General features: G+C 50.8%; 1 protein-coding gene across 1 annotated transcript in view; it reads left to right on the top strand.

Moving 5' to 3' along the window:
• Window positions 1-8,802, top strand: part of LOC119111120 (multidrug resistance-associated protein 5-like) — a 34,473-nt gene extending 25,671 nt beyond the window's left edge. Inside the window, exons 10-15 of the mRNA XM_037234950.1 lie at window positions 409-633; window positions 1,466-1,643; window positions 4,901-5,102; window positions 5,424-5,629; window positions 6,040-6,167; window positions 8,763-8,802. Coding sequence (XP_037090845.1) covers window positions 409-633; window positions 1,466-1,643; window positions 4,901-5,102; window positions 5,424-5,629; window positions 6,040-6,167; window positions 8,763-8,802 — 979 coding nt within the window. The remainder of the gene's footprint in view (window positions 1-408; window positions 634-1,465; window positions 1,644-4,900; window positions 5,103-5,423; window positions 5,630-6,039; window positions 6,168-8,762) is intronic.
• Window positions 8,803-13,951: the final 5,149 nt, after the last annotated feature.

Genomic DNA, 13,951 nt, shown 5'->3' on the forward strand with positions numbered 1-13,951 from the left:
GTTGCCATGGGTCAGGGCAGCGGGGAGCTCAGGTTTGTTGACATGGATCAAGACAGCGGAGAGTTCAGATTTGTTGACATGGGTCAGGGCAGCGCAGAGATCAAATTTATTGACATGGTTGGGGGCAGCGGAGAGATCAGATACGTTGCCATAGGTCAGGGCAGCGGAGAGATCGGATCTCCATTTGTCAGGAAAGGTATGGTGAGCTCAGAGATCGCGATTCTGGTGATTCAGCGGCGTTCCAATCGAGCCGTCGAACCAGCAACTCCGATCAATTGCTGCACCCGATCTTCGACGTTTCCACACCAGCCCTGTTCGACATTATCACCATGTTTCACAAGCGTCTATTGATCAGCAAAACACGGACTTCACAAGCGTGCCGCGCCTGACGGGCGGACCTGCCGACAGCTGCGCTCTCAGGAAGGCTCGCTGCGCTGTCGGGGCCGCAAGGCGGGTCGTCTCGCAAGTGGCGTGGATCTTCTGTGGCACGATGCGCGAGAACATCTTGTTCGGTGCGCCACTCGTCTTGGACCTCTACAACCGCGTGCTGGACGTGTGCGCGCTGCGCACCGACCTGGAGATGATGGAGCATGGCGACCTCTCGGAGATCGGCGACCGTGGTCTGAACCTCAGGTGAGGCGTGGCCGGCGTGTTAGTTCCACTCCAGCAGGGGTGGAAACACCTTTCTGTGTTGGGGGAAGGGGACAAATAATGGTGGGGCGGTCAACATGGGATCTGAAAAGGACAACCTGGATGGAAAATGAGATTTTGAATACAAAAACGTGAAAAACGGTGTTTTTCGAGAAAATGACGGGGGAACAAAATGATAATGAAAATTGCGGGACGTGTCCCACCTGTCCCTCGGTAATTACACCCATGGAGAGCAGTAAGGCTACGAAAGTCCGCGAAAGGTAGACAATTATTGATTGCACAAATGTGAATTTATGAAAAAGGTCGCCGCTGGCCGCAAGTACCTCTTTGGCATGGCTATTCCGACATATTTCATATCTTCCGCTACATTTCTGTGTCGTTGGTTGTGACTGCCAAAAGGTGGGCACTGCTGTTCTGTTCATGGATCTTTCCGCTAGTCCACGTCGCCTTATATGGTGACCTTTCCTACACCACTAGCATTAGCGACAAAACTCTCACCAGCGACGTCTTCATACCAGTCAAAAAGGAACCTGACATTTCAGTACCGTCTGGGAGGTCATCCAGAGTGTGCAGGTTGATCCTCATCAGACAGTGACTAGGCTTCAAGGCACCGTCTTGAGTCGAGACAAATCTGAGGCAACGCACCATGTCCGACGAGAGAGCACTGCACAGGCGGAGGCCGGCCAGAGGCGTACCAGTGTCCTGCTTGCTATCAATGGCTTCTCCATTGGAGAGCAAATGTTTTGTCCGATTTGTTCCCGCCGTTACATCCGGCTGTCTCCACGGATGTCGCCACGGTAACACCTGTTGACAGTGGAGGCCAGAAGCAGCGCATCAACATGGCGCGCGCCGTGTACGCCGCCGCCGACATCTACCTCCTCGACGACCCGCTCAGCGCCGTCGATAGTAACGTTGGCAAGCATATCTTCAACCACTGCGTCCGCGGACACCTCAGCGGCAAGACGGTGCTACTCGTCTCTCACGGCGCGCAGGTGGGACCAGAGGGGTTGGAGTGGGGTCACAGGCGTGCAGGTGGGGTAAGAGACGTAAAGATGGGGTCAGACGGGTGTAGGTGGGGCTATAGGCGTGCAGATGGGATCAGAGGCGTGCAGATGAGATCAGAGGCGTGCAGGTGGGGTCAGAGGCGTGCAGGTAAGGTCAGAGGCGGACAGTTGGGCCGGAGACATACAGTTGGGGCCAGCGGCGTGCAATTGGGGTCAGGGGTGTGCAGGTAAGGTCGAGGGTGCTGGGATCCGGGGGTTTGTGTGCTCAGTCCAGTGTGGATAGGAGGGCTGATGAGAGCTGGCGGCAGACCTGGAAATGAGATATTCTCCCTCAGTGTCTGTCCCGGTGTGGCGAAGCAGTCACGGGCCAGCGGGCGTTAGGTGGGCGGTGGTGCGGCCGTTCCCACAGCCGTCGGAGGCGGCCGCCCCGGTGGTCCCAGTGGAGTCGGTACCCCAGGCCGGCTCGTGTCGTCGGCTGGCCGAGTGTTTGCTGTTTTGTGGCGGTCTGTCTCGGCAAGATAGGCCGCGCCCCGCCCTAGGTGGGCCGCGGTAGCAGCCGTGTTTGTTGTTTGGTGTTTCTTGGCCTGCTGATATCGTATGTCCGTCAAGAGGGCGTCGTATTCGTATTCGAAATAAGCATGGAATTTCTATTTCTGAGATCACTGACAGCAGTCTGGTCAGGTAAAACCCACTAAGTTATTTAGCAGAAGGGTGAATTCAGAAGGGCTCGCCATTCCGCTATTCGTTTCGAGACTTTCGAAAAAAGACCAAAGCTTGGATACACTGGCTTCCGTTGCTTATCAAATTAATCCAGTAAAATGGATGTCATATTTATACTCCTGATGTCCAGTTTGTCACACGTGTAACACCCCACCCTCAAGGTCAAAGGTCAAAGTCACATATAATTGGGTACTTTGACATTTCTTTGCTCTAGTAGAACACGTAGAAAAAGGATCTAGTATTGATGCTCGTGATGCCCCATTTATCACATCCGTAAAACCCATACTTAAACGTCAAAGATCATGGTCACACAAAGCGTGGTACCTTACTAAGTATCTCTTTGTCAAAGAAGTACTACAAAAGAGGTGTCAAAGTGACGTTCTAGATGTCCGTTTTCGTCACACCTGCAACACTCACTCAAGGTCAGAGGTCCAGGTTGCACACAGCGGTACCATGCGCAGTGGTGCCATGACATTTATTCGTAAACCAAAGAAATATAACGAAATGGGTACTATAGCAATGCTCGTGATGCCCACCTTCGTCGCAAGAAAAAATCAGACTTAAAGTTCAAGGCCATTAAAGAGCGGTAGCCCAACGCATATTCGTTTATTCAAGAAACGGCATAGAACGGATATCATCCTGATGCATGTGGTATCGGCTTTTCTCGCACAAACAAAATCTAGGTCTGAAGGTTAGAGGTCAAAATCATGCAAAACGCGGTACTCATGCACTTACTTGTTCACTTCAGAAATGTCATAAAATGGGCATCATATTGATGATCATAATGTTCCCTTTCGTCGACTATTGTATTATATATATATATATATATATATATATTTATGTAGATGTATACATATAGATATGTATATATATGTGTATATATATATATATATATATATATATATATATATATATATTTATGTAGATGTATACATATAGATATGTATATATATATGTGTGTATATATATATATATATATATATATATATATATATATATATATATATATATATATATATATATATATATATATATATATATATGGAGCACACTGTGTGTGTAACCTTGAATGTTGATTTTTGCAGATGCGATGCAAGAGGGCATTACAAGTATCAATATAACACCCTTTTTCCTAGACCCTATTCAGGAGCAAAGAATTATCAGGTTATCCAATTTGATATGGCCTTGAAGTTTGACCTTGACGATTAATGTTGTGTAGGTGTGTCGAAATTGAACATCACGAGATTATAAAATGGTGGCATTTTATCACATCATTATACCACACCCATTTTATTTGATTCCTTATTTTTTCGGATTTCTTTCGGGGAAGTGTAATTACAAAGTCACACAATGACTATGTGACTTAGATGTAGTGATTAGTGACTTAGAGAAAAGTGATTGCAGATTCGTGAATAACTAAATGTGTTTGACCTGCGAAGGCTGCTGTTGGAAATCAGGACCCGATGCTGAAGTTGCACACGGATGCGACGCTAATTTGACGGACATTGATATCAGTCGTGTTGTGGTTCGGGTGGGTGTGCGGTGGACAGCTGCGTCCACGATGGATTTCGAAGTTACAACCTAGACTAGCGTCTCCGTACCAATGCGTTTTGCATGTCGGAAAAAGATGTGTCCAACCGTACTTGCAACACTTGTGATTGAATAAGCGAACTTGTAGACCACAACTGTAACCTTCATGGTACCACAAATCAAATTTTTCCTGAGACGTTCTTTAGAACTTTTCAGCTCACCGCTGTGAACGCACCTTCCGATGGTGATGATTGTATTTGGTATTTAGAGGCGCATCGATTGCGCCAGTGTGCCACCCTCGGATGTTTTTTTCCACAACATGCTGATACTGGATTGAAAGATGTTGATTGCCAATTGGAAGTGACTCATTCGATGAAATATTTACCCCAAATGCGTGTGGCTCAGTTCAGAGGACACACGCATTTGTAACTTGTTGTAACGGACGTGCGTTCGTAATGTATCTGCGCTCAGAAGCCTTTTTCATTGGTGAGAGATATAGACGTGTAGTTGTGTCAGACACCTACTTTTGGACAGTTGTATCAGGACATATCACGGGTCGATGAGCAAAGACATGCTTCATACATGAGACGTGAACGCATAAATGGGATAGTTAATTCAGCGAAATGCGGGGTAGGTTAGCTTCATCCGATTTAACGATCTCCTTCATCGAGGCACCATCTCCCAGGCGTACTTGCTGGTCATCCAAAATACGCCCAGTGTATGATATTGGTGTGCATGTGCGGAGTTTCTCAGTTTATATGCACTGTTGAACCATATATTCCGGGGTGTAGCTTTCAGTTGGGGTTGGGGTGTGCGGACCGGCTTGGGCTTGAGCCCCTCCAAGTCTTATAAGAAAATGGGTCAAATCGGGACGAAATCAGTTTGCTGATTATTTCGAGGAAAGGTTTTGCCATTTTTTACTGTTAAGCCATCAGTTCATTTTGCGAAACTTCGCCCCAGCCAGTGAAACGATATCTGCTTCTGTCTGCCATCAGTACCTGTCGCAGTGTGACGAGGTGCTGATGATGAAGGAAGGCCGTCTGGTGGAGCGAGGCACGCACGCTGAGCTGATGGAGCGTCGCGGGGAGTACTTCAAGTTGGTCAGCTACGACACGACCACGTCGGCTCACCAGACGCCGAATAAACACTTGACACCTGGAAATGGACACCCGAAACCCGGCGGCACCGCCGAGGAGGGTGCGTGGGTGCTGGTGCACGCTGGCCGAATATCGGCTGTATTTCAGTAACGGGATTTTGCAGGGTTCGCGCGGCCGGTATTTCTATTAGTGTGGGGGGGGGGGGGAGGGCATTAGGTCTGTGTGGCGGCACGGTACAAGAGACGCGCATTACACTGATAATGGAGTGCATGGCGGTTGCGCTAGTCGGGTGTTGCAAGCGTTTGGGCCGGCACGTCGTGTTGTCTGGCAGCAGATGATGGGCCCGAGGAGTGTGGCGGGGGCCGCGCGCCTCTTGCTCGGATTTCACCTGCTGTACCGCCGCCCGCTGTGTGCCCGCCAGAAGGGGAAAAGATCGAGAAACGTCTGACGGGGGAGGAGAGCTTTGTGCCCAAACTGGGCTTCTTCAGCCTGCTGTACCTGTACGTGAAGCCGGCCGGCTTGGCCGTTATGATGGTAGTCGTGCTGCTGATCATCCTCTTCAGCCTCAGCCGTACGGCCATCGGCGTCTACCTTCAGTACTGGCTGGACACCGGCGACGGACTCATGGTGCGTATACTGACTGACTGCTGAGTCATCATCGCGACGGACTCATGGTGCGTATACTGACTGACTGCTGAGTCATCATAGCGACGGACTCATGGTGCGTATACTGACTGACTGCTGAGTCATCATTGCGACGGACTCATGGTGCGTATACTGACTGACTGCTGAGGCATCATCGCGCCCGCCGGCGCCGCGCAGCAACAGCGCTGAGCCTTAGCGCAAGGAGGAACAGCTGATGCGATAGAAAGTAGTCTTCAGCTTGTTTTTCGTGCCTGGGATGTGCTTTCAAGTTTGATAGCGTCTGGTTTTAAACTAAGCGGAGAGGCCGTCGCCAGTCGCGGCGTTTTGCTTTGTAGTCGCTGCCTTACGTCGTCAATGCTTGGCTTCTTCCATCGTTGCTTTGCGTCTTTCAGGAGGAACGACTACGGAATCAGACGGGGTACAACGTCACCTACACTGCGGAGCAGCTGGCCGGTGTCATCAACGACAATCCGGACCTAAACCAGCACATGATCATCTACTCCATGATGGCCGTGCTTATGTGCACAATCGGCGTTTTTAAAGGAAAGCTCATGTTGTATCTGACGAGAAAGCCATGCCTTTTTTGGCACGTGGTGGTCTTTTTAATGATCAGGTTGCTTTTGGTCGTGTTTGTGTTATCATTTAAGAGTCGTTGTTATGGATTATTTGTCCCGGAATTACAGGTCTGGGTGCGGGGGAGGTTGCGGAATTTGGGAATCAGGCACGGGGGGGGGGGGGGATATATCTCAACAGGCTGGACTGAAAAAGGCAAGTTGATGCGCAGCGGGCACACGAAAAGTTCGCATGGTGTGTAGCAGCGTCGCGTGTTTTCAACCCACTCATTTTTACGTGTCTTCCTTGACTTTTTGATTAGCGAAATTTATACCCATGCATGTGAATACTTATGGCAGCTGAATAAGGGAGAGGGCCAGCTGTGCATCTCTCTTGAAAACGTGGCTTCCTAGGTGGTGCGGTTCCGATGACAATGGTCTGGGGCTACAACCGCGACCTCGCAAGCCTAGCTGTTACCCTGACGGCATTGCAGACCACGGGCGCAGCCAGAGCCTTGGCAAGGGGTGTCCGTGAAGTTAGCGATTTATTCGGCGATTTGTTCAGCGGCGAGTTCCCATGTTCATGTCAAGATTTCAAGGTCAACTGTAGCACGAGAAATAAAAAAAAACATTCAAAGGCTGGGTCAAAGGACGGGTAACCCGATATCACCCAAAAATTACCGGCCGATTTGAAAACTACAAGCACAAAAATATTTATAAGCACAAGAGCTACAGTCTGTCAAAAAGCTCTGACTTCTCAAGGTCACCCTTCAAGGTCAAACGCGGGCTCAAATGACTGGGAGCTTGATATCACACAAAAACTACCGGCGATTCGAAATTTACAAACACCAGAATGATCGCCACAAAAATAGCTAGCGTTCACCAAAACGTCCTGACCTCTAAGTGACCTACTCAAATGACGGGGAGCTCCATGTTATCCAACATTTACGGGCCGATTTTAAACTTGCCAGTTTTAAAATATTCATCACAAAAAACTAGTATCCGTCAAAAAAGCCTGACCTCTCATGATAACCCTTCAAGGTCAAACGCAGGTCAAGGGACAGGGAACTCGATATCATTCAAAAATTACCGGCCGATTTTGAACTTGTAAACATTAGAATGCTCACCACAAAAGTAATTAGCGTTCGTCAAAAAGTGCTGACCTCTCAAGCATAATCCTTCAAGGTGAAGCGCGGGCTCAAAGGACGGTGATCTCCGTATCACCCAAGAATTACCGGCCGATTTTGACCTCCCAAGCATCAGAATATTCACCATAGAACGAGCTATCGTCCCTCAAAAAGCCCTGAACTTTCAAGGCCACCCTTCAAGGTCAAAGGCGGGCTCAAAGGACGGGGAACTCGATATGACCCAAAATAAATTGGCTGACTTGAAAACAAGAGGAATTAAAATATTTACAAGCGCAACAGCTAGCGTCAGTGAAAAAGTCCTGACCGCTCAAGGTCGCCCTTCAAGGTCAATGTTGTAGCATTTCTTTAAAGTGAATATTTAAGATGAATATTCTAATGTTTGTAAGTTTAAAATCGGCCGCTAATTTTTGGGTAACATCGAGTTCCCCGTCCTATGAGCCCGTGTTCGAACTTGAACAGTGATCTTAAGAGGTCAGGACTTTTTTACGGACGACAGCTTTTTCTGTGGTGAATATTCTGGTGTTCGTAAGCTTCAAGTCGGCCGGTAATTTTTTGGTGATTTAGCGTTCCCCGTCCTTTGAGCTCGCGTTTGACCTTGAAGAGAAACTTTGACAGGTCAGAACTTTTCGACAGATGCTGGCTATTGCGCTTGAAAATATTTTGATGGTTAAGGTTTTTAAATGGGTCGGTAATTTTTGGGTGACATCCAGTTCCACGTCCTTTAACACCGCTTTGGACCTCGAAGGTCACATGATATTGCAAAATAAGGGTCATTTTCGATGTTCTCCTGCTACAGTTGACTTGGAGACTTTTTCAGAGAAATGAAAACTCGTCGCTGAATAAATCGCTGGATAAAACATTAACTTCACGGACATTGGCAAGCGGTACAGGGTTCTCAAAGACAGGAAAAGAGTCCCTCCTCAAGAAGTGCCGGATACGGCCCATTTGTTGCCGAAAGCATGCTTTTCTTCAGTCAGAAAACATGCTTTTCATTAGTCAGACGCTACCATAAGATCAATTTTGTCTTCAGTTTATAATAAATAAACTGAAAATCATGCGTTATATGACCGCACGAAATAAATCGCTGGCGCTATTCGTGTTACAGCTGTGCAGTGGACTCTTTTTAGACCAAAAGAAATTCGTCAGAATTTCCATATCGGGTGTACAGAGATGACAAGGATTCCACAAATGTAGATTGAAGATAAAAATGGGTAAACAGTATGTATAAACGTGGCCAAGCCATGTTTCTCTGGATATGTTCAACATTCCTTCAAATGACTTAGTGTAAATAATGTAACATAGTTTTTAGCATGCGCGCTGGCATATCTAAGAAACAAAAACCCGACACCAAGCGTTGCAGTCTCCTTAGGCCGCACAGCGTTGGCTCCGCGGCTTTCACTAGGCTGTGGCCAACAGGTGGATGAACATCGTGACACCTCCGAGAGAACGTCTTTGAACGCATGTCGACACCAAATCGTGCACTTAGAGATATTCTAGGCGCATGCTTCACCTGTGCGGGTTTAAGATTGATGACAAAAGTGTATTGGCATTTACAGCACAGCGAAATGGTGCTGGAAACTAGTAGCAAAACTAGAAGGGTAAAGGTAAAATCGTTTTTCCGCGTTGCCTTAACTGTTAGTTTGTCCAAAAGACAACCTCATAGTTGCGAAACAGATTCACCCAGTGTGTCCTCTGAACTCTAGAAATAAATTTGGAAAGAAATTCAGAGTCATTTCTTTACGATGGTCATTGTTGCGCGCCTGAACAATGTAAATCGCGGGCCCGGCCTTGTCCCTAAAAAGCGTGGGCACCCGGAGCTCATTTCAACACGGCACCGACTACTCGTTGTTCGTGACCTCTGTCCGAAATAGAGGAACGCTTTATCTCATGGGCTCCCATCGGTGCAAGAGATCATCTTATCGACATTTAAGATCACCCTAAGGTGATTTAAGGCCCTATGGGCGGGGGTCCTTGATGTGACCTACAGCCAGCCCTTTGGACCCGTCAGCTATTTCATTGGGCCGTTGATCTTTGGTCTCGTGAGACATTTCGGCCTCTCTTCGGGTTTCCTCGAACACCGCTGCGATTTGGTGCCCCTTGTCGCCAAAGGATCCTTGTTCGGCACTGTGGCCTCTATTTGGCACAGTGGCCCTTCGCAGTGTCATTGACCCGAACGGTGAAAATCTTCGGCCTCGTTTCTGCTTGGGAAATGGGTCTCAGTGGTTCAGACGGACATGGAGCCGACTGTTCGATGTTCGCAGTCTGTGACCGACTTGGACAAACGCATTGTCTCAGGTGTTCCTAAAACGGTGCAAGACAATCTCTGACTGATATTTCAGGTCGCGACCCTACAGACCGCGATTCTTTATGTGACTTACAGCCAGTCCTTCGATGCGTCGTGCCCTCCAACTCGTTGGAAGGTACTCCAACTCCAAGGGTACCAACCCCAACAACGTTGAGCCTCTGATCGTCGGTTTCGGTCTCCCCCCAGGGCTCCTCCTTGGGCCTCGCCGAACACTTCCCTTGCTTAACTCGGGCCCTTGCGAGCACAGGGCCCTCTGTTGGGAGCTGTGGGCTCTTGACAGATTCAAGGTCCCCGACCAGTGTAAATCACTGGCTCCGGCCTTACAGTTGATTAGGAAGGGGGTCCTCAGGCCCATACCGACAAGGGGCCGACTTTGTGGTACGGTGATGCCTGGCCAACATATAGGTCCATATCGACTCAACGGGTCCGCGGTCGGTACAAAAGGCTTCTGACCGTTATTTGTGTGTCCGTGTTTGCAGGTCGGTGCCCCTGAATGAGACTCCAACCAGCCCTGTATGCCCTAGGACCCTCCAATCTGGCAGATGATCGTCGGACCCGGCGGGCACTTAAGGCTCTTCGGGTCTCCTCGAACACTGCCTCCGGCCGACTCGGCGTCCCTTGACAACACAGGGCCCCTGTTAGACGCTCTGTGGCCCGAGCGATGTAAATCTCTGGCTCCTGCTTTGTCCCTGCTTGGGAAATGGGCCCTTAGAGCCATGCCACCACGGAGCCGACTGTGCGTTGCCGGTGGCATCTGACCGAAATATAGGCCCTTATCGATTCAGTGGGTCCCTGATCAGCGCGCAGGGCCCTCTGGCTGGCACTGGAGTGCCCGACCCTGCGGGCCGCGACCCCTGAATGAGGCCTTCGGCTGGCCTTCAGGGCCCGCTCGAATCGGGTCCGTAATGATAGGTTCCGAGGGGCCCGAAGAGCCCCTCGGAACCAAAGGGATGGAGGGCAAGTGCCCCCCGTGCCCCAGCCTGCGCTACTGTTGCAGACCATGCCGTTACGTTGTCTGTTGTTGCAGGTTTGGGAGTCGCACTGCGCGTGATCAAGGGCGCCACGGCCGTCCACAATCGAATGTTTGACGGGCTGATGCGCTGTAAGATGAGCTTCTTCGACGCTAATCCCGGCGGTCGCATCCTCAACCGGTTCTCGCGTGACTTGGATGAACGTAAGTGGGCACCGGCTCCAGCTACGGACGGGTGTTGCACGTGCAGCCGGGCCGGTGCAGGGACGAGCGGACGTCAGTACATTGTAGCACGCTGTGATCATCAATGATCTTCAGGTGCCAGGGTCATTCTCCAGTCCCAATAATCGTGTTTGGCTGTGTCTCACACCTCTGGTATTCAAAATATGGTAATCAGGCGCGGGCTGTGTGAAAATCATGTCACGTTGCACGCTATGCGGCATACTTATGTCGTTTTCTTGCAGTGGATAACAAGATTCCAACTTTATTCGAGCTTCTGCTAGAAGGAGGATCCCTGGTCTTGTCACTGTTTCTGATCCCCACTGCCTCCTTCCCGGAATACATACTGCTGGTCATCGTAGTGCTTGGTAAGCCTAGGACAAGCTATCGCCACAGGATTCCATCACCGTTGCATATGACTTTAAATCGCATGCAGCGCACTCGATGCTACATAGCCTCAGCTGCTGCGCGGATCGCAAAACCACAATGACAACACAGCGTACTCTGCTTGTGAGAATTACAGAGCCCTGCCTTTTCAAGTGGTGTAATCGCCCAGGCTGACGCATATGTGATCGTCCGTTTCTTGGTGTGGCCTGCCTGCATACCATGTCCCCGTAGGAGAACCGCGATATCATTCCCTTAACTTATTATTGTATATGATAATTATGATAATTGTAATTATATAATAGCATTATATATACTATAATGATATGATTAATAAAATAATAATAAAATAATTATAATTATATAGTTAATTATGCTACTTATATATTATGATTATGTGTAGCTGCGCGCGCACGCACTTCCTTTGCTGTAGATTTGAGGGGCCGCTTCCGCAGTATGTGCTCAGGTGCTCAGGAATCTCGTCAGTGTGACTGACTGCGACTACGGGATAATATGCATGGCATTACCACTCGCTGCAGCCTACGCCAGTCGAACCCGTCCGTGCGATGTGCTGCTGGCGATCGGGCTGCTGACGGCGCCGCCCCTGCCGCTGCGGTGTGCTGCTGGCGATCGGGCTGTTGACGGCGCCGCCCCTGCCGCCTCACCGTGCTGCTAGTGATGGGGCTGTTGACGGCGCCGCCCCTGCCGCAGCGTGCTAATGGCGAACGGGCTGTTGACGGCGCCGCCCCTGCCGCTGCGGTGTGCTACTGGTGATCGGGCTTTTGACGGCGCCGCCCGTGCCGCCTCACCGCGCTGCTAGTGATGGAGCTGTTGACGGCGCCGCCCCTGCCGCTGCGGTGCGCTACTGGTGATCGGGCTTTTGACGGCGCCGCCCCTGCCGCGTCAGCGTGCTGCTGGTGATGGGGCTGTTGACGGCGCCGCCCTTGCCGCTGCGGTGTGCTGCTAGTGATGGGGCTGTCGACGGCGCCGCCCCTGCCGCATCGTGCTACTGGTGAACGGGCTGTTGACGGCAGCGCCCCTGCCGCCGCGGCGTGCTACTGGTGAACGGGCTGTTGACGGCAGCGCCCCTGCCGCCGCGGCGCGCTGCTGTTTAGCGCGCTGCTGACCGCGCCGCCCCGGCCGCCGCAGCGCTGTACTGCTTCCTGTGTCGCGGCCTAAACTCTGCCATACGCGTGACCAAGGACATGGAGAACCTGATGCGCTCGCCGGTGGTGCATCACATCGCGTCGACGTTGGCTGGCCTGCCTGTCATCCGCGCGTTCGGTCGCGAGGAGGTTTTCACCCAGAGGTGCGTCAGGCGCTCCTTGGGCCATGTCCGGAGTCGGGGCACATGACGGAGGGAGCTGTGTAACATGCTGTGGTCCTGAGGCACGGGCACGGGCTCGGGGATGGGCATGGGGATGGGGATGGGGATGAGGATGGGGATTGGGATGGGGATGGGGATTGGGATGGGGATGGGACGGGGAGGAGCAGGGACTCCCGTCAGATGCCCGTACCGCAGTTTCTGTGACTCTCAATCCTAGTATGATGGGGATTTTTTTGTGTAGTCTACCTCACCCCGGTTATAAAACAAGAGCTCGTACCCACCATCAGTCGCAACAGATGCACGTTGCACGCGGATGTATTAAAGCCATGCCATAGAACATGGGTTTCTAATACGATGCGTGAAAATGTGATGGTGAAATAGGTCCGTAGCTCGCGTCGTATCGCACCTCTCGTTTGGTATAAGCGAAATGTTATGCTGCTGATGGTGTTGAGTTATTTCTTCTGGTCTGGTTCTTGTGAAGTGAAATGCGCATTTAATGGCATCTAAGCTTTTGCAGCAAGCTTGTGGAGTGGAAGGAGACGTGGTTTCTTCGGCGCCTTATGACAGGCGGGCCCAATTTCAGCGTCGTCTTCACTGTATGCAATTTATGACGCTGTGCGTGCCGCATGATGTATTACAGAACTTGGCAATCGGGTCAACTAGGGCTCGAACCAGGGCAGGGCGAACCAGGACACTTTTCATTTATTTGTTTTGGCCCATTAAACAAATTAGGATCGTGCCCTTGCATTCTGCATTGATGCGGTTTGTCTGATACCTGTCAAACTTTGCCTGGCATAGTTTGCCCTGATACGATGGCTAACCACGTATTTGTATACGTCCTAGACCACTCAGGCAGGCCTGTGCTAAGCATATGCGCTGGGTGAGTGTAGTAGCATATGCCATTGCATGATATATATGTGGTATCATATGCCAGCGATAACAGATAGCCTGCCAGGCATTCCGGTTTCAATCATGCATGACCAGCTTGAAGAGCCGTTGCTGCCCGACTGGCTAGTGTCATATGCTGTGGATGAGATGACAACAGCCACATTTGACCGGGACAAGTGACGGAAATTAAACGGGGAATGATGATCAGTCCCACGATAGCTACGTCATGACGTACGCCGCGTCCGGTGGCCCGTGACTTCTGGCCGCACGTGACCGCCCTGTCGACGCCGTGACCGCCAGGTTTGAGGAGCTGTTGGACCGACATACCTCGTTCAACATGCAGTTCCGCCTGTCGTCGTTGTGGTTTTGCCTGCGGCTGGAAGAGCTCGGCACGGTCATGATCACGGCCGTGGCGCTGTTCGTTGTGTTCGCGCGGGACGCCTCGCCCGCCATGGTCGGCCTCTGCCTCTCAGCCGTCTTCAGCTCCGTCGCCTTCATCTCCGCCTGGATCC

This window comes from Pollicipes pollicipes, unplaced genomic scaffold (assembly GCF_011947565.3).
Source record: "Pollicipes pollicipes isolate AB1234 unplaced genomic scaffold, Ppol_2.1 Scaffold_7261;HRSCAF=8764_pilon_pilon_pilon, whole genome shotgun sequence".
Lineage (NCBI taxonomy): Eukaryota > Metazoa > Arthropoda > Thecostraca > Pollicipedomorpha > Pollicipedidae > Pollicipes > Pollicipes pollicipes.